We start from the raw sequence: 23,520 nt of genomic DNA, 5'->3' as shown, positions 1-23,520 counted from the left end.
ATTAAGAGTGTGACACAGCGGGTTGAATAATACCTTAAATGTAATCGGAAAGCATCCAACAGGAAAGTGTGATTATTGCCAGGAAACAGAGACCGTGGAGCATGTATTGCTACAGTGTGGGCTTTATCAGAGGGAAAGAGAGAGGCTGAGAACTAGTATGAGGGAGAAGGGGATACAGGAAATGAGTTTAAAGAGTATATTGACAAGAACATCATTAGATATAGTCTCAAATAGTTTGTTATAGTTTTTAAGAGCAACGGGGCTGGCAGGTAGGATTTAGTTTCTCCCTGTCTCTGGTCCGCACTCCAGTACAGTAGGTGGCGGTAATGCACCATAACGTTGGATGCCAACCAGCGATAAACCTCACCGAAGAAGAAGAAGAAGAAGAAGGGCGAAGCAACGCTAAGGTATTTTTTCTCTCAAAATGTAACATATTGTTTATTAGATTGAAGAGCACATATATCGGTTTGTACAACTGATAGCCAAATAAACACTTGGGTAACGTTCGTTTTGGTTTAGCTATTCAGTTCTGCAATGTCAGCTAAATAACTAGCTAGCTATGCCACACGTGAAATAGCTGGCTAGCTAACTGATCGCTTAACGTTAGCCATTGTTGTTAGAACTGGCTAACCATGTTGTATTTTGTTTCAGTTCGCGCCTCAGACGTGTTGGTCTTAGTTATTATCATTAAACCACGCCAACTGTAACTAATTAATTGGCTAGCTTACTAGATAGATGTTGGCTTTGATTGCTAGCTAGCTAGCTCTCTTTGCCAACCGAACTAAAGTTGGCTAGTTAGCTACAGTGCAAGAGCGAAGTATCAAGACGGGGTATAGTCATTAGTGCAAACGGTTGCAAAACGTTTCGCAACGAAAACGAGTTTATATTGGACACAGGTCAGTTCTTCCTATTGAATACACCCCAGCTAGCCACTGCACTGGAATGGCCTGTTGTGGTTCTTGTTTTATGCTCATCACATTCTTACCAGAACAGACGACAATAAACCTAGTTTTAAAACCCCTTATAAAGTTGGTTTTGTAGCATAAACTGGGAATTTGATATTTTTGATTGATTATGATTGTCAGTTTCATATGTGCAAAGTCGTTAAAACGATGTCCACTTTAATAACATATTTTAGCTATTAGATAGTATAGCATGCCTACATCTTATATCAATCAAATGTATTTATAAAGCCCTTCTTACATCAGCTGATGTCACAAAGTGCTGTACAGAAACCCAGCCTAAAACTCCAAACAGCAAGCAATGCAGATGTAGAAGCACGGTGGCTAGGAAAAACTCCCTGGAAATGCCAGAACCAAGGAAGAAACCTAGAGAGGAACCAGGGTATGAGGGGTGGCCAGTCCTCTTCTGGCTGTGCCAGGTGGAGATTATAACAGAACATGTCCAAATGTTCATAGATGACCAGCAGGGTCAAATAATAATAATCACAGTGGTTGTAGAGGGTGCAACAGATCAGCACCTCAGGAGTAAATGTCAGTTGGCTTTTCATAGCCGATCATTCAGAGTATCTCTAGCGCTCCTGCTGTCTCTAGAGAGTTGAAAACAGCAGGTCTGGGACAGGTAGCACGTCCGGTGAACAGGTCAGGGCTCCATAGCCGCAGGCAGAACAGTTGAAACTGGAGCAGCAGGTGGACTGTGGACAGCAAGGAGTCATCAGGCCAGGTAGTCCTGAGGCATGGTCCTAGGGCTCAGGTCCTCCTCCGAGAGAGAGAGAATTAGAGAGAGCATACTTAAATTCACACAGGACACCGGAGAAATACTCCACACAAACTATTGTAGCATAAATACTGGAGGCTGAGACGGAAGGGGTCAGGAGAGCTATACATCTTATAGCTAAGCTGTTACATAAACTATTGTTTACCAAATACTAGCTAGCTATATAATATTACAGAATCTCTTGTTTAGTTGTCAGCTGGCTAGTTTCTTGTGTAGCTAAATTCACTTGTACGTTCTCTAAATAGATGGCTAGACTTCTGACAAAGACTGATATACTAGTATCACCAGATAAATACAAATGGGTAGCATTTTTCTATGTCTGTTTCTCTCAGGTAGGCCATGGCTCGCGGTCAACAGAAGATTCAATCCCAGCAAAAGAACGCCAAGGCGGCAGCTGCTAAGAAGAAGGGAGCGGCAGCAGACCAGAAGACTGCAGCCAAGGCAGCGCTGGTCCACACCTGTCCTGTCTGTCGGGTGAGTATTGGTGGTTGGTACTGTATGTGCCTTTAGAAGGCAGGCCAAACTCGTTTTGGTGATTCCTGGTGTCTCATCAAAATGAACTGCAGCATGTTTTGGTAATCATTCAGCAGTTTTTACCTGATTAAGTACATAACCATTAGAAATTGATGTTGAAAGTTCAATAAAATAGTCCTAAAACTTAAGTTGAAAATGATGGTGGTGCTGCTTTCTGTAGACAATGTGTCCAAATCAATAACCAATATGCAGAAACAGTTTGTTATATTGAAGATATAACAATATCTGCACATACATGTGCAACAATAATAATCACAGTACTTTTGTATTAACGGCACACACACCAAAAACCCTGTTTTGACAAGTGACAAATAACTGATATCAATTGGGGGAAATCAGGTTGTATGCGCTCTTGAAACCCACAAATTAAAAAAAAAACATGGAAACTGGAGGGTTTTTACATCTCTGGTTAGAGAACAACTTGCAGAACACTGTCATATAGATTTTAGAGTGATTAATTTTGCTTTGGGGTTCGACCAAGACAGGAAGACAAATGCAACACTTATTTGTGAATCACTCATATCGAAATCACATTGAAATCAATTGTGCGAGAGGGGGAGATGAGGTTGCACGTCCTGTTAAAACTAACACGGCTCAAAAACCAAACAGAATCTGGGAATAATGTGTACATAACTGGTTAGAGGACAATTTGTAGAAGACCGTTAGCTAGGCCTACATTTTAGAAGTGTTGCATTTTCATTCAAGTGGGTCACAGACGCGGTAAGTGTAATGCAACACTTTTTTTGTTAATCACTTCCATCAATGTCACGCTGAAATCAATAGAATGGGGGTTAAATATTGGTGGTGTAGCGCTGTTTGAAGTAACACTATTCACACTTGGAATAACCTATTCACGGTTGGTTAGATGAACGTGTAGCGGAATTACATTTTTATCTTGGAATGTCAGGTGTTGATTTCGGTAGGAAACTGACCACTTTTTTGTTAGTTATCTTAAACTTAAACGAATCACGACGCGACATAGGATATCAACAGTGACAACAGTTGGCTGCTATTTAAGTGACAGTTTGACTGTCAAATCCATGTATTGGTGTGTGGCCATCGACTTTTATAGAGAGACCGCGTTTAATTTTCTGTGGCATTTCGTTAACTTATGTGGCATTTCTAAGTCCTGCATAACCGGTACAAAACCAAAGATATTGATCTGTTTTAAGTAATCAATCATATGTCATCTTGAAAATGATACACTTTTATACTAGCATCAACAATCTGAGGTAAAATGGATGTGTAATTCCACTACATTTTCTGGGGTGAAAATGCAGGCATGTGTAAGTTATTAACACAAACTGTCCACATTAGGGAAATTAACAGAATATACAATTGACTATGGCAAAATATTTCAACATGTCCATTTAAGATGATAGTATACACTCTATATTCAAAAGTATGTGGACACCCCGTCAAATTAGTGGATTCGGCTATTTCAGCCACACCCGTTGCTGACAGGTGTATAAAATCGAGCACAGAGCCATGTAATCTCCATAGACAGACATTGGCTGTAGAATGGCCTTACTGAAGAGCTCAGTGACTTTCAACGTGGCTCCACCTTTCCAACAAGTCAGTTAGTCAAATTTCTGCCCTGCTATAGCTGCCCTGGTCAACTATAAGTGCTGTTATTGTGAATTGGAAACGTCTAGGAGCAACAATGGCTCAGCCGTGAAGTGGTAGGCCCAAGCTCACAGAACGGGAGCTTGTGTCCTCGGTTGCAACACTCACTACCGCGTTTCAAGCTGCCTCTGGAAGCAACGTCACAAGAACTGTTTATCAGGTGCTTTATGAAATGGGTTTGCATGGCCGAGTCGCCGCACACAAGCCTAAGATCACCATTCACAATGCCATAGAGTAAAATAATGCTCTCAACCACAATTTAACCAGGTGCTCTAGACAAGAGCCTCCATAGTCTGTACAGCAGCCTGAACGTTTGACATCCCTACCTTTTAGATTTATCTTCGTGTCTAGTCCAATTGTACTGGCCTGTGTGATCTGTTGTACTTTGGTGCATTTTATTGCTTTGTTTATCACCTGAAAATTCGGTCTCAGCCAACAGTTGTTGATATCCTCTGTTCCTTACCTGACCCTTACAGACGCAGATGCCGGACCCGAAGACGTTCAAGCAGCACTTTGAGAGCAAGCATCCCAAGTCCCCAATGCCCCCAGAGCTGGATGATGTTGAGGCTTAAAAGACCAACACACACAATGGACCTACAGCTGGGTTAAGATGCTCTCATCATTCAGACTCCCAGTATACATGTTAGAAGCAAACTCTTTCCCCATGCTAAAGTTTGTATGACTCAATGTGTGGATATGTTGTCACTCATCGCCTTTCATGTTGTGATTCACAGACACACGATGACCACGATTAGAGCGCTGCGACTGGAACTTAATGGCGTCAAGAGACAAAACACTGAGACCCCTGGACATGGGTGGGGGAATATTTGTGACAATGACCTAAAAAGGGGGGCAGAAGCACACCAGCACCCCATCTTATATGTCCAACCACCCCTCAACTTCAGACTCTGTGGAAGCACCCATCTTAATTATATCAGCCCACTCTACCTACATCTCTTTTCCCTATGCTGCTTCCTTCATTAATACCTGATTCAATAACATCTAGACTGTTACACATCTAAAAGTGTAACGGTGTTACTGTTTTTGCAACTTTTTCTCAGTTGTGTACCGCTGTCTTACTTTTACGCCCAACTCTTTTCTATACCTCCTCCTATACACTTGTGCAAATCATTTCTGCTTTCTTTGAGAATGGTGTCATAGTGGAAAGGATTTGTTAATTGCCCAAGACTGAGCCTTGTTCTGCCTGTAAAAGGCCCTGGTCGAAACAGTGCCAAAATCACTTTTGATAGTCGCCGGGTCCACGTTGTAACAATTGTATTTTGCATTTGACCGTTTCCAAGAAATGTAGCAATATATATGAAAGCATTCCTCTGCCTATTTGATCCATTCTGAAGTAAAGCAGTGAATACGTTTTGTCTGTGTGTGAGAATATGTATGCCTTCTAATGCTGGCAGAAAATGTGTTACTTCCAAATGCAAGTTAAACGCCATTCCGTCTATACTGATACCAGATTAATGCATACTTATAAGTATTTAATGTATTTCCAATATACTGGAATGCTATGTAGCTGAAGAGGGGTGACACTGTCTAGGATAGGAGTGTCAATCAGTTTCTGGAGGTCTGTGTTCACTGGCATTTCCTCTCACTTCTGCATCAAATCAACCTCTGCAATATATATTCTAGTTCTTTTATTACAAATATAGCAGTACACAGTCCTCCATAAATATGTTGACAATGACAAATTCCTGTGTATTGGATCCTCTGTACATAGAAAAACGACAAAAATATGACATTTACCATTGCTACTAACTTGTACTGGTTAAAAGTATAATTAAAGAAATGCATAAAAAGTAGTAATTTTTGTCACACACTTATGGTCAATATATTTAGTGTTTTAATTGAACCATGTGTAGTACATCTAAAAGAGACAATGAGAAATTCATGGTTCAACAATACAACAGACATCAAAAGGGTAGAAATTTAGCATTGCACTTATGTCACAGTACTTTACAGCTTTGATTGGATACATAGAATATATGACAAAGGGTGATGTAATTATCTGAAATACTGTAGATTTGAATAGTTTAAGAGGGAAGTATGGTTCTAAGTCGAATGTGAAGGTCCTTCTTTATGAAGGAGGCAATGTGTGTTATTCATATACCATTCTCATACTCAAAATCAATATATTATACTGAACAAAAATATAAACACAACATTGAAAGTGTTGGTCCCATGTTTCATGAGCTGAAGTAAAATATTCCAGGAATGTTTCATAAGCACAAAAAGTTTATTTCTCAAATTTTGTGCATAATTTGTTTATATCCATGTTAGTGAGCATTTCTTCTTTGCCAAGATAATCCATCCACCTGACAGGTGGGGCACTTCAATAAACTGATTAAATAGCATGATCATTAGACAAGTGCACATTGTGCTGGGGACAATAACAGGCCACCTTAAAATGTGCAGTTTTGCCACACAACACGCCGTTTTTTCTCAAATTTTGATGGAGCATGCCGACTGCTGGAATGTCCACCAGAGATGTTTCTGGAGTATTAATTTCTCTACCAATGTCGTTTTAGAGAATTTGGTAGTATGTCCAACCGCAGACCAAGTTTAACCATGACAGCCCAGGACCTCCACATCCGGCTTCTTCACATGCAGGATCATCTGAGATCAGACACCATTGATAGCTGATGAAACTGGGATTGCACAACTGAAGAGTTTGTAAGAAGAAATCGTCACAGTGCTCGTTGTACTCACCAGGGTCTTGACCTGACTTCAGTGGACAAATGCTCACCTTTGATGGCCACTGGCACGCTGAAGAAGTGTGCTCTTCACGGATGAATCCTGTGTCGCGTGGGTGAGTGGTTTGCTGATGTCAACGTTGTGAACAGAGCGCCCCATGGTGGCGGTGGGGTTATGGTATGGGGAAATAAACTATGGACAATGAACACAATTGCATTTTATCGATGGCAATTTGAATGCAGAGAAACCGTGAGGAGATCCTGAGGCCCATTGTTGTGCCATTCATCCGCCGCCATCACCTCATATTTCAGGATGATAATGCTCAGTCCCATGTTGCAAGGATCTGTACACAATTCCTGGAAGCTGAAAATATCTAAATTCTTCCATGTCCTGCATACTCATAAGCATGTTTGGGATGCTCTGGATCAACATGCACGACAGCATGTTCCAGTTCCTGCCAAAATCCAGCAACTTAAAAAAATATATCAAAAAGGAGTGGGACAACATTCCACAGGCGTCAATCAACAGCCTGATCAACTATGCTAAGGAGATGTGGGCTCCCGAGTGGCGCAGCAGTCTAAGGTACTGTATCTCTCGTGCAAGAGGCGTCACTGGTTCAAATCCAAGCTGCATTATTATTATTATTATTATTTGACCCTGCTGGTAATCTATGAACATTTGAACATCTTGGCCATGTTCTGTTATAATCTCCACCCGTTACAGCCAGAAGAGGACTGGCCACCCCTTATACCCTGGTTCCTCTCTAGGTTTCTTCCTAGGTTTTGGCCTTTCTAGGGAGTTTTTCCTAGCCACCGCGCTTCTACATCTGCATTGCTTGCTGTTTGGGGTTTTAGGCTGGTTTCTGTACAGCACTTTGTGACATCAGCTGATGTAAGAAGGGCTTCATAAATACATTTGATTGATTAATTGCATCACATCCAGCCGTGATTGGGAGTCCCATAGGGCGGGGCACAATTGGCCCAGCGTTGTCCGGGTTTGGCCGGGGAAGGACGTCCTTGTAAACAAGATTTTGTTCTTAACTGACTTGCCTAGTTAAAAAGGTTAAATTAAAAACATTAAAAAAATTAAATGAGTCCCACTGCATGAGGCAAATGGTGGTCACACCAGATACTGACTGGTTTTCTGATCCACGCTCCTATCTTCATTAAAATGGTATCTGTTACCAACAGATGCACGTCTGGATTCCCAGTCATGTGAAATCCATAGATTAGGGCGTTGAATCGTTGAAATTGTTGCATGTTGCATTTATATTTTTGTTCAGTGTAGATACATACTATTTATCCTCAAATTGCCAGATTATTGATATCAACTCCTGGTTGCGAGGTATATTACCCTGTTTGTATCTTTTGGAACAATGGTAGTGAGGTTTATTAAAATGATGTAGAATAGATGGGCCACCACAGATGTCACAGACATCCACAGGTCTTGACCACCATGTTGCGATGCTTCTTTAGGATCACATTGTTGTTGTCGTCGTAGAATAGTACAGAGATGGGACTGAGCTTGGTGGGTGCGCAGCACGCTTTGGGAACCTCATCTGGCTTCAAAAGGTGAACCTGCCATGGAAAAAGGTCAATCAGACTTTTTCATACATATACTTTGATATAATCAATGATAATATCCTGTTTATAAAAGACATATGAATTATTATTATGCAGATGCTTCAGTGCTCTCCTACCTCAGTGGGCTGTGGCTTCGCCCCCCTTGTCTGAATGTGGTCAATATGTTTTAACCCAGGTTGTCTGTGCTCCACAAGACTTTATAGCCTACTGAGCCAAAGCCTAGACTTTCAGAAGTTCAACAACAACTTCCATGAAACAAGCTAAATCATTTCAATGGGCCATTGACCTAGCTAGTGACTTAAAAAACATTTGGTCTTTTTATTTTACATTATACACACACAACATAGGAAAGCCTCTGGTGACAAAATAGGGTCAATAGAATTAGAATGATGACCAGGAACTGTATAGGATTCTAACGGTAACCATAGAGTTCCAAACCCATTTCTATGGCAACACAGCTGTCAATTTTGTAAACAACACTTTTCAAATATATGTGTTGCCATGAGACATCTAACCGTTAGAACATATCGGCGTTCTATTGAACGTTTTCTGTTCGAAAACAAGGAACCTGAATTTGCTGTTCAACAACAACAACCTTGACTGATTTTTGAGACCTGAGATTGAAACATCGACTGGAAAATGCCCGGGTGCTTTTCAACATTGACGGAGAGAGTGCGAGGACGTCGCGGCCTACTGCGTCGACAGGTTGTTCAAATTCATTTGTGGCTTGTTTTTCTTGTCTTTTTCCGTTTTGCAGGGTTCGCGATCGTCTGGAGGTGGACAGCGACAGCGACTTCGAAGAGGGTATGTGAAGTTTTAAACTTCTTATTTTACTACATTCAACATTGACAATGTAATTTGTGAAATGTTGTGTATTTCTGTAATCCAGACTTGCAAGCTAACATTAACTTTAGTAAATGTTGCTAAACGATGCACTTTTGCTAGTAGTATTAGCTAGCGTCTGTGGACGTGACGCTTGGCTGCTACCAGGTAAATAAACATTTTCCTATGTATATAGAATACAAATTACTGGGCATTTTTGCATTGGATATGCTCTGTTTTCTAATAATGTGTGTGTGTGGTAAACAGGTGTGTTGTGTGTGTTTTTGTAGCAGCAGACTGATGTCTCGGTGGTGTACGCCACTCTCCACATGGGGCTGGATGGGCTGCTCTCCTCGGCGTGGTCGGAGGCTGCCTCAGTCTCTACGCCCACCAATCAGCAGTTCACTGAGCCAGAGCCTGAGGGCCACAACTGCTATGAGGTCAGATGTTAGACACACAGCTACACATTCTATTGACTAGTAGCATTAAGATCCTTCCATTGACCCATTGTTTGTCATGTCATTGGTCACTGATGTTGAATGTTTGTTCTGTTGTTGTAGGGCTGGGAGGAGGACCTGCTGCCTGAGGAGAGGGAGGTTCCTCTGCTAAAGTGAGTTCCTGTAAATGTCTGTGTAGTCTGGGCTTGTCAGATGCTGAAGGATAGTGGTCACCATGCTGTTATCCCCATTGACTCTAATGGTTGACATGCTCCATTCCCTCCCTCCCACAGCCTCTACCTTACCACCAAGAGAGTGGAGGACATCGCCCTGAGGCTCGTCTCCCTGCGCCAGGCCTTCACTGTGAGTGGACCCACTTTAATTTTTTCTCTCTGTATCTTCTTGTTCTGTCTGTCTCCTAGAGGAAGATGGGTGTCTCACCCTAACTCTTCCCTCTTCTCTAGACACTACTTGGTTCCACCCTGAGCAGGAACCATCTGTTTGTGGCGGGAAAGGTCCTAATGGGCGCACTGGTTCAGGCCCACCACATGGTAGCTCACTAACTCATTATTCATTCAAGGGAAAGAGAGCGTCCTCAGTGGGAAATGTCTTCTGTTCACTAACATCAATGCTCTTTGCTTTGTGATAGGACGAGGCCGAATTCATCCGTGCCTATAACGACTTTGTGGACTACCTGAGTGACCCCTCCAAGCAGATTGACATTGAGAGGGAGCTGGCTGAGGCAAAGGTGAGTTCATTAACTCTTTCATGTCTCACTTTGAGTTCTTCCACATGCATGTCTTTATACATCACAGTATCTGATCTATTTGAAATCCTTCCTATTTTCTCCAAATGTGTCTTCTTGTCCTAGATCCATCATGTTAACCTGATAGATGTCCTCTTTGAACTGGTGATGTTTGGGATGATGACAGCTCAGAAGTCCATGATGGTGGTAAGTAGCATCTCACTGGTACATGTTTCCATGTCTCTCTCTTGGCAATTTCACTTCAATTTCTCTTCTCTCCTCCTTTGTTTCCTTTAGCACCCTGGTGGGTTCATGGAGCGTCTGTACGCTCTCCTGTACTCCTTCCTGCCCGCTGCTGCCAGCATTGAGCCAAAGGCTGAGAGATACCTGCTGCTGCTCAATGTAAGAGTCGAGTTTACTTCCTTATTCCTAGTTTACTTTTTCCTGATTAACAGGGTTTCAATGACGTTTTACAGGGAGTAACTCTCATTGTCTCCTTCCTCTTGGTAAGCTAGTAACTCAGAGCCATTATCTATGTGTTGTGTGGTGTTCTCTTCAGAGCGGGCTGATGGCTCTGCTAGATGACATGTTTGGGCAGCAGCTGGCCTGGTACTTTAACCCAGAGTCTCTGGTCACTGAGCTCTCCAGCCTCCTGGAGTACCACCTGGAGAACCTCATGGCCAGCATGTAGTCCTGCTGCAGAGATCTGAAAGGCCACACTTCTCTCTGTCCGTCCATCTCTCTCTCTCTGTCCGTTCATCTCTCTCTCTATGTCCGTCCATCTCTCTGTCTCTCTGTCCGTCCATGTCTCTCTCTCTCTGTCCGTCCATGTCTCTCTCTCTCTGTCCGTCCATGTCTCTCTCTCTCTGTCCGTCCATGTCTCTCTCTCTCTGTCCGTCCATGTCTCTCTCTCTCTCTCTGTCCGTCCATGTCTCTCTCTCTCTCTGTCCGTCCATGTCTCTCTCTCTCTGTCCGTCCATGTCTCTCTCTCTCTCTGTCCGTCCATGTCTCTCTCTCTCTCTGTCCGTCCATGTCTCTCTCTCTCTCTGTCCGTCCATGTCTCTCTCTCTCTCTGTCCGTCCATGTCTCTCTCTCTCTCTGTCCGTCCATGTCTCTCTCTCTCTCTGTCCGTCCATGTCTCTCTCTCTCTGTCTGTCCATGTCTCTCTCTCTCTGTCTGTCCATGTCTCTCTCTCTCTGTCTGTCCATGTCTCTCTCTCTCTGTCTGTCCATGTCTCTCTCTCTCTGTCTGTCCATGTCTCTCTCTCTCTGTCCGTCCATCTCTCTCTCGTCCATCTCTGTCCGTCCATATCTCTCTCTCTCTCTGTCCGTCCATTCTCTCTCTCTGTCCGTCCATATCTCTCTCTCTCTCTGTCCTCATTCTCTCGTCCTCTCTTCTCTCTGTCCATCTCTCTCTCTCTCTCTCCTCCATCCAGCTCTCTCTCTCCGCTTCTCTCTCTGTCCAGCCTCTCTCTCTCTCTCTTTTGAGATACCGCACGTGTTCCCATTAAAATGTATTCTCTGTTTTCTCTCCCCACAGATTCTACCACCTAACAGGGATCTAGACACTAATGCACTACATTACTTTGCACTGAATTTTACATTTTGAAATAAAATAACTGGTCATTTAAAAGCATTTGTCTCTGTCTTTTCATTTACTTGATCATTTCATCACTATTACCTCTTCCTGCAAATATGAGGCTAATATTACATGAACAATTATGCTTTATTCTTTAGATATGGAAATAAACAACAACGTTTAGTAGATTTACAGGTACTACAGGCCCACACTTTATGGCATTGTATTGTGATGTGTGAGTCTGCCATTGTAGACTTAGGTAACTTGGGTGTATTACTTTCCATCTGCCATATTTCCCATTAATGTCTGAGCCATTTACCATCTTTCCTACTGAAACCAATGTTAGCGTTCATGTGAGAGAGGGTGTAGTAGTGCATACTGACCACTAGTTGGATCATAGCGTGGTTGGTGGCGTTCATGCAGGAACCCAGAGGGTATAGGCATTCTCCATCACAGTAGAAAGCAGAGTAACCCGTAGGAGCCAGGACCCAGTCCTAATGGAGAGAAATACCATAGAAATAGAATGACAAGATTAGATGGACTAGAACAGACTATATTTCTATCAGAAATACATACACTCCAATGCACGTACTACACAAATGTCTTGCTTCCTTAAAAATACTAATTGTGTGTTACAGCAAATAAGGTGATACAATGTTAGCTCATGATATTATCTATTCAGTAGAATGAGTAGTTAAGGGAGACAGAAGCTTACCTTCCAGCCTAGGTCACTAAAGCTCACATATAATTCATGTCTCTTACAAGCCTGACGCCCACTGTTGACGTGGCTGTGATCTGAAAGGGACCAAACAATATGTTTTGAGACAGGACACACTGTAAAGCACACTTTGGATGCATTAGATTTACAATAAAGACACAATTAAATGCAACTTAATTAATTTTGTAATTTGGATTAACTATGCCTTTAAACGTTGCATTAAACAAGCTTCACAACAAGGCCTAAAACCAGTGTTGTCCCCTGACCTTGTAGGACCTCACCATGTGTACTGGGCAGGGGCAGGTCATATTTGGGCTTCCTCTTGCGCGGGTTGGGTTTTAGGGCACGTTGGGGGTGACGGGGGGTCTGGCTGGCCCTGAAGAAGGTCAACATGAAGGGCAGTTTGGAGCGGGGGCCCCTTCAACCCACCAAGCCTACCCACCCAGCTGACAAGGACAGATAGAGAGAAAACTGTGTGTGCGTGTGTGTGAGATATAATCGTGAGGTAAACCAAAACATATCTCCATTTCTATGTATTTACTAAACAATTACAAATACTATGACATTACAGTGTTACTGTGCAGGTACTGGTGTCGTATTCTGAGTTATCTTGCATCTAGTCAAAGGCATAATAATCAAGAAATCCATATTGTGGGTAATAACCTCCCCATCGGCAGAGCATTTCCTGACCCTGACCATAGTATTAACTCTATGAGGCTCACCCTCCTCTGTCTCCACATAGTGACGAATGCCCAGGTTGCTGCGGGGGTGCAGGACGTGACAAATACACTTGAAACGGGAATGTTTACTGGTCGCTCTTGAGGTAAAGGGGAATTCAGATGTGAGGAATAAATTTGACTAGTTGTAGAAAATACTAGAGATCAATAAAAATAAGGTAAGGAGCAAGCACTGCGTGGATATTAAGTGTACCAAACAGGTGCTGTATAGATTACAATATTATTTTTCTAACCTTTTGGAACAATGTAAACACTAAATACATTATAAGCGTATCAGAATGCAATTTCCAAAATGCAAGGCTTATTTATTGTTGAAGCTAATTATTCAAGGCTACCTTTATTTTATTTTTAAACTAAAATGCTTGATTACATTTCAAATTATGAATGACTCATATGCTGTGTGATGACATGAACGAATGAAAGATTGATTGATACAGTAGCCTATATACAGTGGCAAGAAAAAGTATGGGAACCCTTTGAAATTACCTGGATTTCTGCATAAATGAGTAAGACAATTTTATCTGATCTTCATCTAAGTTAAAACAGTTGACAAACACAGTGTGCTGAACTAATAACACACAAATTGTATTTTTATTGTCTATATTGAATACATAATTTAAACATTCACAGTGTAGGTTGGAAAAAGTATGTGAACCCCAAGGCTAATGACTTCTCCAAAAGCTAATTGGAGTCAAGAGACAGCTAACCTGGAGTCCAACCAATGAAACAAGATTGGAGATGCTGGTTAGAGGTGTCTAGCCCTATAAAAAAACACTCACAAAATTTGAGCTCGCTATTCACAAGAAGCCTTGCCTGATATGAACCATGCCTCAAACAAAAGAGATCTCAGAAGACCAATAAAAATTGTTGACTTGCATAAAGCTGGAAAGGGTTACAAAAGTATCTCTAAAAGCCTTGATGTTCATCAGTCCACGGTAAGACAAATGGAGAAAGTTCAGCACTGCTGCTCTTCTCCAAAGGAGTCGCCGTAAGGGAAAGATGATTGCAAGAGCACAGCGCATTATGCTCAATACGGTTATGAAGAATCCTAGAGTGTCAGCTAAAGACTTACAGAAATCTCTGAAACATGTTAACATCTCTGTTGACGAGTCTACGATACGTAAAACACTAAACAAGAATGGTGTTCATGGGAGGACACCACGGAAGAAGCCACTGCTGTCCAAAAAAACCATTGCTGCACGTCTGAAGTTTGCAAAAGTGCACCTGGATGTTCCACAGTGCTACTGGCAAAATATTCTGGACAGATGAAACTACAGTTGAGTTGTTCGCAAGGAACACACAACATTATGTGTGGAGAAAAAAAGGCAAAGCATACCAACATCAAAACCTCATCCCAACTGTAAAGTATCATGGTTAGGGGCTGCTTTGCTGCCTCTGGACCTGGACAGCTTGCTATCGCCGACGGAAAAACAAATTCCCAAGTTTAACAAGACATTTTGCAGGAGAATGTTCGGCCAATCTGTCCACCAATTGAAGCTCAACAGAAGTTGGGTGATGCAACAGGACAACGACCCAAAAAACAGAAGTAAATCAACAACAGAATGGCTTGAACAGAAGAAAATACGCCTTCTGGAGTGGCCAAGTCAGTCCTGACCTCAACCCGATTGAGATGCTGTGGCATATGACCTCAAGAGAACGGTTCACACCAGACATCCCAACAATATTACTGAACTGAAACAGTTTTGTAAAGAGGAATGGTCCAAAATTCCTCCTGATCGTTGTGCAGGTCTGATCCGCAACTACAGAAAACATTTGGTTGAGGTTATTGTTGCCAAAGGAGGGTCAACCAGTTATTAAGGGTTCACATACTTTTCTCACCCTGCAGTGTGAATGTTTACATGGTGTGTTCAATAAAGACATGAAAACGTATCATTTTTTGTGTGTTATTAGTTTAAACAGATACGATCAAATTTTATGACCAATTTATGCAGAAATCCAGGAAATTCCAAAGTGTTCACATACTTTTTCTTGCCAGTGTAGTTGATCACAAACTCAAGGAAGGCAAGAAGCTAGCAAATTCCTGTCCACTTTCAAAAGGTATTCACAATATTCTAATAATACAAGGGGTTAGGAAAGAAAACACTTGGCCTGGGGTCGTTCAGTGGTCTTGTGCTGTGGTGGAATGTCTCACCATTATGCTTGCACCAATCCAATGCTTTTAAATGCATGAGGTGAAATGATGCAGGGTATTAGAACACAGCTTATTTCTTTCCCCACTTTCCCCAAAATCAATTTGTCCCTTCAATCACTCTTGCCACTTGCTTGCTTTCGGCAAGGCTATTTACTGGCCTGCCCGAAATTCTCCCCCCTCCCCTTCTATCTTTCGACTGCAAGCCCTGGCACACTTCAGAATAATTTTGGTAGCTCATGCAGTAGTGTGTGCCACAGAAAGTATTTGACTCTAGCCCAAAAAGGAAGGAAATTGGGGGGGGGGGGGGTTCGGCAAGGCTATTTTCTTGCCTGCCAAAATTCTCCCCTCCTTCTATCTTGGGCCTGGCACACTTCAGAATACCCATCCCTCAATCCCCCATCCCATCGTGCTTTTCCCTCTAAAGGCTTTTCCTACATTTTTTTTACACTTTTTCTGTTTTAGTTTAAAAAAATGTAGGTACAGTAGTAATAATAAAATAATAATAACAACAAATAAAAATGTGTACTCTGGGCAAAAATGAAAGTTCAAATACATAAGTCAACATGAGTGCATATCCATAATCACAGTAAACTTATTTTTCGTATGTATAATAATACAATAAGCAAAACTATGACTGAATGTGCCTCCATGAAGAATCCCCTCCCCAATAGGTCCCTTCGCCCTCAATAGGACACCCCCAGCACCTCCACCATCCCCATCAACCTCCCCCCACCCCTCAACCACAAAACACAATAATGATAATAATAGAAATTAAAATAAAATAAATATACATACACACATGTACAGTACATATACATAAACATATTCACAAGACACTCAACTTCTCATCTCTTTTCCTCCATCAGATATGCAGGTGACATTTCCACATCGATGACAGCACATAATCAGCAAGACGGAGATGCTCTTCATCCGAGGGAATACCTGCCCATTCTCAGATGTTAGATAATCCGAGATGATCACGTCATTTACATTCCAGCGCTTGTCAGCTCCAAATTTGACTACTTTAACTCACACCCTGCTGGAATCCCTGCATTCTCAGATTCCCCTCTGTTATTAATCTCTATATTGTAATCAATAAAGTGTTTCAAAATGCTGTACTTTTATGAACATATATGTTCAGATTATTCCTGAGAGAGAAGGGGTGTAATATTTCCAGATGGGTGTGTGGTACCCTTCCTCGCCCATGCCAACAAGATGTTACTTCTTGTGGGGTCTATGCCTTGAAAGTAAGTATGAGAGTATAAGTAATGTACAATTAACCTACTGAAAGTATACTGACTAAAAGGCAAAACAGAACTGTCAAATTATATTATAGCTGTGTCATTGTATACTTGCGAATTAGAATCTTAAATTGAACATAATTTTGTTGGTGAAAACTGAAATGCCTATCAACTTTTTCCCCAGTTTGCTGAATGTGTTCTGAAGGTATAAGGGCACAAGGTGAGACCCAGATGCAGATGGTTCGAGTCTCTGATATTTATTCAAATCCAAGGGGTAGGCAAGAAGATGGTCGTGGACAGGAAAAATATCAAAAACAGGTCAGAGTCCAGGAGGTACAGAGTGGCAGGCAGGCTCAAGGTCAGGCAGAAAGGTCAGGCAGGTGGGTTCAGAGTCCAGACAGGCAAGGGTCACAACCAGGAGGACGAGCAAAAACAGAGCAAAGTAAAAAGCAGGAGACTGGAATAACATGCTGGTTGACTTAACAAACTGGCAACGGACTAGCAGGGAACACAGGAATAAGTATCCAGGGACTAATGAGGAAAACAGGTGACGCCTGGATGTGGGTGGAGACAATCACAAAGACAGCTGAAACAGATCAGGGCGTGACAGAAGGAGGAGTGTTGTCTTTTCAAATAGGGACAAAGATGTTAACATCATGAGAGAAGAAATAGCAGTCACTCTCCTCCAAAACACTGGTATGTTACATTTCTAATTTAATATAATTGTAGTTTTAAAAAAAACTTGAAAGATCCATATAAATGTTATCTTTGATCCAACTTCTGACTAGATGGCTGCTAAAACACATGTATATAAATAATTAAGTTACAAGAAACCTATACTATTCCCTTGTCCGCTCAGAAAAATACATGTAAAGATGTATAGACTACTTGACATTATGTTTTGCCTGATGACCTGAGTCATTATTGAGGTGGACAATAATGAGGAAGACACTAACGGGGTAATTGCTGGTTCACTTCAAAAGGCATGTTTTTAGGAGTACGAATTTGTATAAGCAGTAATACTACCTCTAGAAATATCATCTACTTTGTCTGATAATGAAATAATTATAATTCAAGAAAATGTATTTAACGTTTTAAATATTAACATTTATCATACATTTCAGACTGGTTGTGACTGCTGCCCACGATGGTTCCACCAGTCCTGTATGAAAACCATTCCATCATTGGAGGATTGTGTCTGCGCTGCCTGTCAGGACGAGGTTAGGCTTGAGTTCCAGGCGACGGTATCACCTGGAAAACTTTCCATAAAAAGTGGACTACATGTTCAGTCGAGCTGTTGCAGCTTTCCAATATGTATTTGTATATTTGATTTGTCATTTTATATCTTATGCAAAGATTGAAATTTGTATTTCTTATTTAATGTTAAACTTAACTTTGATCAATATTTGTTATTTTCTTAAACATTTCAAAATATTTCTAAAATAAGTTTGTTTGTTTCTTTATACTCTCATTTAGCTTTCTGTTGCACACACTACTGGTCAACATGAGCTACCAAAATGATTCTGAAGTGTGCCAGGCCTTGCAGTCCCAAGATCGAAGGGGGTGGGGGTAGAATTTCGGCAGGCAAGAAAATAGCCTTGCCGAACCCCCTTCTAATTTCCTTAAATTTGTGGCTAGAGTCAAGTACTTTCTGTCGCACACATCAGTCAAATACTTTCTATAGAACAGTTTACGTCAGGATAGGCAACCGAAATTAATAATTAATGTGAGGGAGTAAAATGTAGGCAAGCAATAAATATTTCAGAACAACTGCTAGTCGAATAAGACATTGGTGAGATTACGAATTTTGGCAAAGAGATGTATTTATAAATTAATTCACTTCAAACAAATAGCCAAACTGAAAACTGCAGACATTACTAGTGCCCCCGCGATCAAACCGACAAAAATCAAATGAAACTCAGCCTAACGTGATCAGAAATCTCACGTCGCAGCAATGAATAATTGAGTTGGCAAGAATTGGCAGGGGGAGCTGTTCGGTACAAAACCGGAAGAGTCATCTTTATTTCATCCTTCCTGACTGCTGATGACCTCTTAAAGTGGCACTGCACGGAAAAGGCTCCGTGCAGTATTTCGCCAAAATGTAACCCACTGGACAAAAACTGGTTGAATCAACATTGTTTCCATGTCATTTCAAACCCAAAAATCTATGTGATGACATTGATTCAACGTCTTTTTTTCACTCAATTTTGAACCTAAATCCAATTACATGGCGGCATTTGTTGAATTCAAGGTTAGTTGACAACTAAACCAAATGTAAATCAAAACTAGAAGTTGTACTAATGTCTGTGCCCAGTGAAAAGTAATTTGTCTTAGTAAACATGTTTTGAAATACAGTAGGTTATCAATATGCGTTGTCAAATAAAGTCAATACAAGAGATCTTCTGTTGGATCTGACAATTAATCTTGATGGTTGTACAGTCATCTCAAATAAAACTGAAGGACCTCGGTGTTACCCTGGACCCTGATCTCTCTTTTGACGAACATATCAATAGTATTTCATGGACAGCTTTTTCCATCTACGTAACATTGCAAAAATCTTAAACCTTTTGTCCAAAAATGATGCAGAAAAGTTAATCCATGCTTTTGTCACTTCTAGATTAGACTACAGCAATGCTCTACTTTCCGGCTACCCGGATAAAGCACTAAACTAGGGCTGATTTCAAGGTTTTACTGCTAACCTACAAGGATTTACATGGACTTTCTCCTACCTATCTCTCTGATTTGGTCCTGCCGTACATGCGTACGCTACGGTCACAAGACGCAGGCCTCCTTATTGTCCCTAGAATTTCTAAGCAAACAGCTGGAGGCAGGGCTTTCTCCAAAAGAGCTCTATTTTTCCTGGAAGGGTCTGCCTATCCATGTGAGAGACGCAGACTCGGTCTCGACCTTTAAGTCTTTATTGAAGACTCATCTCTTCAGCAGGTCCTATAATTGAGTGTAGTCTGGCCCAGGGGTGTGAAGGTGAACGGAAAGGCACTGGAGCGACGAACCACAATTGCAGCCTCTGCCTGGCCGGTTCCCCTCTCTCCACTGGGATTCTCTGCCTCTAATCCTATTACGGGGGCTGAGTCACTTGCTTAATGGTGCTCTTCCATGCCGTCCGTGAGAGGGGTGCGTCACTTGAGTAGGTTGAGTCACTGACGTGATCTTCCTGTCCGGGTTGGCGCCCCCTCAGGTTTGTGCCGTGGGGGAGATCTTCGCGGGTGTTACACTCAGCCTTGTCTCAGGATGGTAAGTTGGTGGTTGGAGATATCCCTCTAGTGGTGTGGGGGCTGTGCTTTGGCAAAGTGGGTGGGGTTATATCCTGCCTGGTTGGCCCTGTCCTTGGGAATTTATGTTGCAATAGTTTATGTGTTGGGGGGCTAGGGTCAGTCTGTTATATTTGGAGTATTTCTCCTGTCTTATCCGGTGTCCTGTATGAATTTAAGTATGCTCCCTCTAATTCTCTCTCTCTCTCTCCCCTCCCGGGGGACCTGAGCCCTGAGACCATGCCTCAGGACAACCTGGCCTGATGACTCCATGCTGTCCCCAGTCCACCAAAAAATGCTGCTGCTCCAGTTTCAACTGTTCTGCCTGCGGCTATGGAACCCTGACCTGTTCACTGGACGTGCTACCTTGTCTCGGACCTGCTGTTTTCGACTCTCTCTCTCTCTCTCTCTCTCTCTCTCTCTCTCTCTCTCTCTCTCTACCGCACCTGCTGTCGCTAACTCTGAATGCTCTGCTGTGAAAAGCCAACTGACATTTACTCCTGAGGTGCTGACCTGTTGCACCCTCTACAACCACTGTGATTATTATTATTTGACTCTGCTGGTCATCTATGAACATTTGAACATCTTGGCCATGTACTGTTATAATCTCCACCCGGCACAGCCAGAAGAGGACTGGCCACCCCTCAGAGCCTGGTTCCTATGTTCCTGCCTTTCTAGGGAGTTTTTCCTAGCCACCGTGCTTCTACATCTGCATTGCTTGCTGTTTGGGGTTTTAGGCTGGGTTTCTGTATAGCACTTTGTGACATCGGCTGATGCAAAAAGGGTTTTAAATACATTTGATTGAAAGTTTGATTGATACAGTATCAATATAATTTCAAAGAGGAAATCTTGGTCTTTTTTGGTAAACAGCTGAGGTGTGGTGATGGAGGAATGAGACCATCCATGACCACGAGATCATAATGATCGTTTTAACCATGTTTTGAAGCTATACAGTGTTTGTTTAGAGTAAACCGAGCTTACATTTGCGGTTCTGATGGGATAATACAGTTGAACTAAGCTCATGAGGCATTTATAAGTAATATTCTTCAAGAATCAATGCCTATATGTCATAAAATGTATTTACCAATCCCAGATTGCCCCTTTAACATTAGATGGATATTGATGCAGATAGAATAAGCTTTTTGTTGAACATACTGAGCATACAGCATGTCTATAAAAATACATATTTTTTGTGACATATTTTAGTTTAGAACATAGCACCATCTTTTTCCTTCAGTACTTTGTTGCTTTTTGAAATTCACATCAGTGTAGACTACTCCTTCAGACATACTTTGTAAGTGTAACAGTATAGCTTCCGTCCCTCTCCTCAACCTGGGCTTGAACCAGGGACTCTGCGCACATCAACAACTGACACCCCACGAAGCATCGTTACCCATCGCGCCACCAAAGCTGCGGCCCTTGCAGCGCAAGGTGAACAACTACTTTAGGTCGCAGAGCGAGTGACGCTACTAGCGCGCACCACGGCTAACTAGCTAGCCATTTCACATCGGTTACATAAGCCATTGTAAGTGTATGTCTTTCAGTGGGTCGAGATAGTTACTGATCCTAAAAACTCATACTAGACCCAAAATAGATATTTCTATATAATGGGGACTGAGTTCTGCAATGACAAAGACTTCTCTTTTGTCTGTTAGTGGCATTCATTCAACTAACACAACCTTTTATTTACCATTATTTAACTAGGCAAGTCAGTTAAGAACAAGTTCTTATTTTCAATGACAGCCTAAGAACAGAGTTAAACCTGCAGAACGACAGATTTTTTTACCTTGTCGGCTCAGGGATTGGATCTTGCAACCTTCTGGTTACTAGGCCAACACTCTAACCACTAGGCTACCTGCCACCCCATGAACTATTAAGTGGTAGGCCTATTCCTATCGTTGGTCATCATTTACATCAACACAGCTCTTTCTCTTATAGACATGTAGCTGAACCACATGAGGTATCTGATTAGTTTGATTGATAGTATGTTTCTCTTTTCTGCTTCTAAAAGCATCTTAATTTAGAGAAAGACTGTGGTTTTGATAGAAGTTTGTTGGTTTTCTTGTTAGTTGGAAATTATTATTTGAACAACCTTTAATCAGGGGTTTGCCTACAAAAACATTTACAGTTGAAGTCGGAAGTTTACATACACTTAAGTTGGAGTCATTAAAACTCGTTTTTCAACCACTCCACAAATGTCTTGTTAACAAACTATAGTTTTGGCAAGTTGATTAGGACATCTACTTTGTGCATGACACAAGTAATTTTTCCAACAATTGTTTCCAGACAGATTATTGCACTTATAATTCACTGTATCACAATTCCAGTGGGTCAGAAGTTTACATACACTAAGTTGACTGTGCCTTTAAACAGCTTGGAAAATTCCAGAAAATTATGTTATGGCTTTAGAAGCTTCTGACAGGCTAATTGACATCATTTGAGTCAATTGGAGGTGTACTTGTAGATGTATTCCAATGCCTACCTTCAAACTCAGTGCCTCTTTGCTTGACATCATGGGGAAATCAAAAGAAATCAGACAAGACCTCAGAAAAAAAATTGTAAACCTCGACAAGTCTGGTTCATCCTTGGGAGCAATTTCCAAATGCCTGAAGGTACCACGTTCATCTGTACAAACAAGAGTACACAAGTATAAACACCATGGGACCACGCAGCAATGGGACACTGACTCAGTTACACCAGCTCTGTCAGGAGGAATGGGCCAAAATTCACCCAACTTATTGTGGGAAGCTTGTGGAAGGCTACCCAAAACGTTTGACCCAAGTTAAACAATTTAAAGGCAATGCTAACAAATACTAATTGAGTGTATGTAAACTTCTGACCCACTGGAAATGTAATGAAAGAAATAAAAGCTGAAATAAAGCATTCTCTATACTATTATTCTGACATTTCACATTCTTAAAATAAAGTGGTGATCCTAACTGACCTAAAACAGGGAACTTTTACTAGGATTAAATGTCAGGAATTGTGAAAAACTGAGTTGAAATGTACTTGGCTAAGGTGTATGTAAACTTTCTATTTCAATTGTATATCTAACAAATGCCTATATTCAGACACAAATAACAATGTTAATAATGATACTTATTATTATTTATTTAACTTGTATGGCGTTTTTTTTTTTTTTTTTACAAAAAACAATCTCAAAGCGTATAAAATCTAAACAAACGAACAACAAATGTAGATTGATTGATGGAGATTGAATGTCTCAATATGGATTCGAATGAAATGCTGGGAGTTGAGGCTGTTTGGATTGAAAAGGCACTGTCGTTTCAGCAGGGGAGGCATCGATGGTAGAGCCAGAGAGTCAGTGCACCACATCTGCTTCTCTGACGGTCAGATCCTCCATAGGACCCGCTTCTCCGTAGGTACTGGTCGTCCATTGGCGAACATTTTGCGCCCACCTGGGTGATGCCACGGATGATGAAAAGCGACCACATCTTGGCAGTAACCTCTCTAGGGTAGGGGGCAGTATTTTCACATCCGGATAAAAAACGTACCCGATTTAATCTGGTTATTACTACTGCCCAGAAACTAGAATATGCATATAATTGTTTGATTTGGATAGAAAACACCATAAAGTTTCTAAAACAGTTTGAATGGTGTCTGTGAGTATAACA

At 41.6% G+C, this 23,520-nt stretch overlaps 2 protein-coding genes and 1 long non-coding RNA gene across 5 annotated transcripts; 2 read left to right on the top strand and 1 right to left on the bottom strand.

Moving 5' to 3' along the window:
• Window positions 1–323: 323 nt before the first annotated feature.
• On the top strand, window positions 324–5,711 carry zn706 (Zinc finger protein 706). 2 transcript variants are annotated; one of them, XR_001320568.2, is made up of 4 exons: window positions 324–407; window positions 2,070–2,211; window positions 4,374–4,539; window positions 4,632–5,711. XR_001320568.2 is itself a non-coding variant. In NM_001141044.1 (4 exon segments), coding segments are annotated over 2 exon segments (231 nt in total). In that variant the 5' UTR covers window positions 393–407; window positions 2,070–2,076; the 3' UTR covers window positions 4,470–4,501; window positions 4,632–5,703.
• A 2,235-nt stretch (window positions 5,712–7,946) lies between these two features.
• On the bottom strand, window positions 7,947–12,564 carry LOC106570140 (uncharacterized). Its single transcript, XR_006758693.1, has 3 exons — window positions 12,484–12,564; window positions 12,152–12,262; window positions 7,947–8,180 (listed from the first exon to the last, which is right to left on the bottom strand). It is a non-coding gene; the product is annotated as an uncharacterized lncRNA (long non-coding RNA).
• Window positions 8,656–10,986, top strand: LOC106570169 (uncharacterized). 2 transcript variants are annotated; one of them, XM_045693776.1, is made up of 8 exons: window positions 8,656–8,990; window positions 9,299–9,448; window positions 9,569–9,618; window positions 9,739–9,808; window positions 9,910–9,996; window positions 10,095–10,193; window positions 10,317–10,397; window positions 10,488–10,986. In XM_045693776.1, exons 1-8 carry the CDS (start codon window positions 8,826–8,828, stop codon window positions 10,671–10,673), a joined length of 888 nt encoding a protein of 295 aa, XP_045549732.1. In that variant the 5' UTR covers window positions 8,656–8,825; the 3' UTR covers window positions 10,674–10,986. The 2 variants fall into 2 exon arrangements, with proteins under 2 accessions (XP_045549732.1, XP_045549733.1); XM_045693777.1 differs by lacking the exon at window positions 9,910–9,996 and having other exon boundaries at window positions 8,657–8,990.
• Window positions 12,565–23,520: the final 10,956 nt, after the last annotated feature.

This window comes from Salmo salar, chromosome ssa14 (genome assembly GCF_905237065.1).
Source record: "Salmo salar chromosome ssa14, Ssal_v3.1, whole genome shotgun sequence".
NCBI lineage: Eukaryota > Metazoa > Chordata > Actinopteri > Salmoniformes > Salmonidae > Salmo > Salmo salar.
The sequence above is the reverse complement of the archived record's forward strand: the minus strand, read 5'-3'. Positions and strand labels throughout refer to the sequence as shown.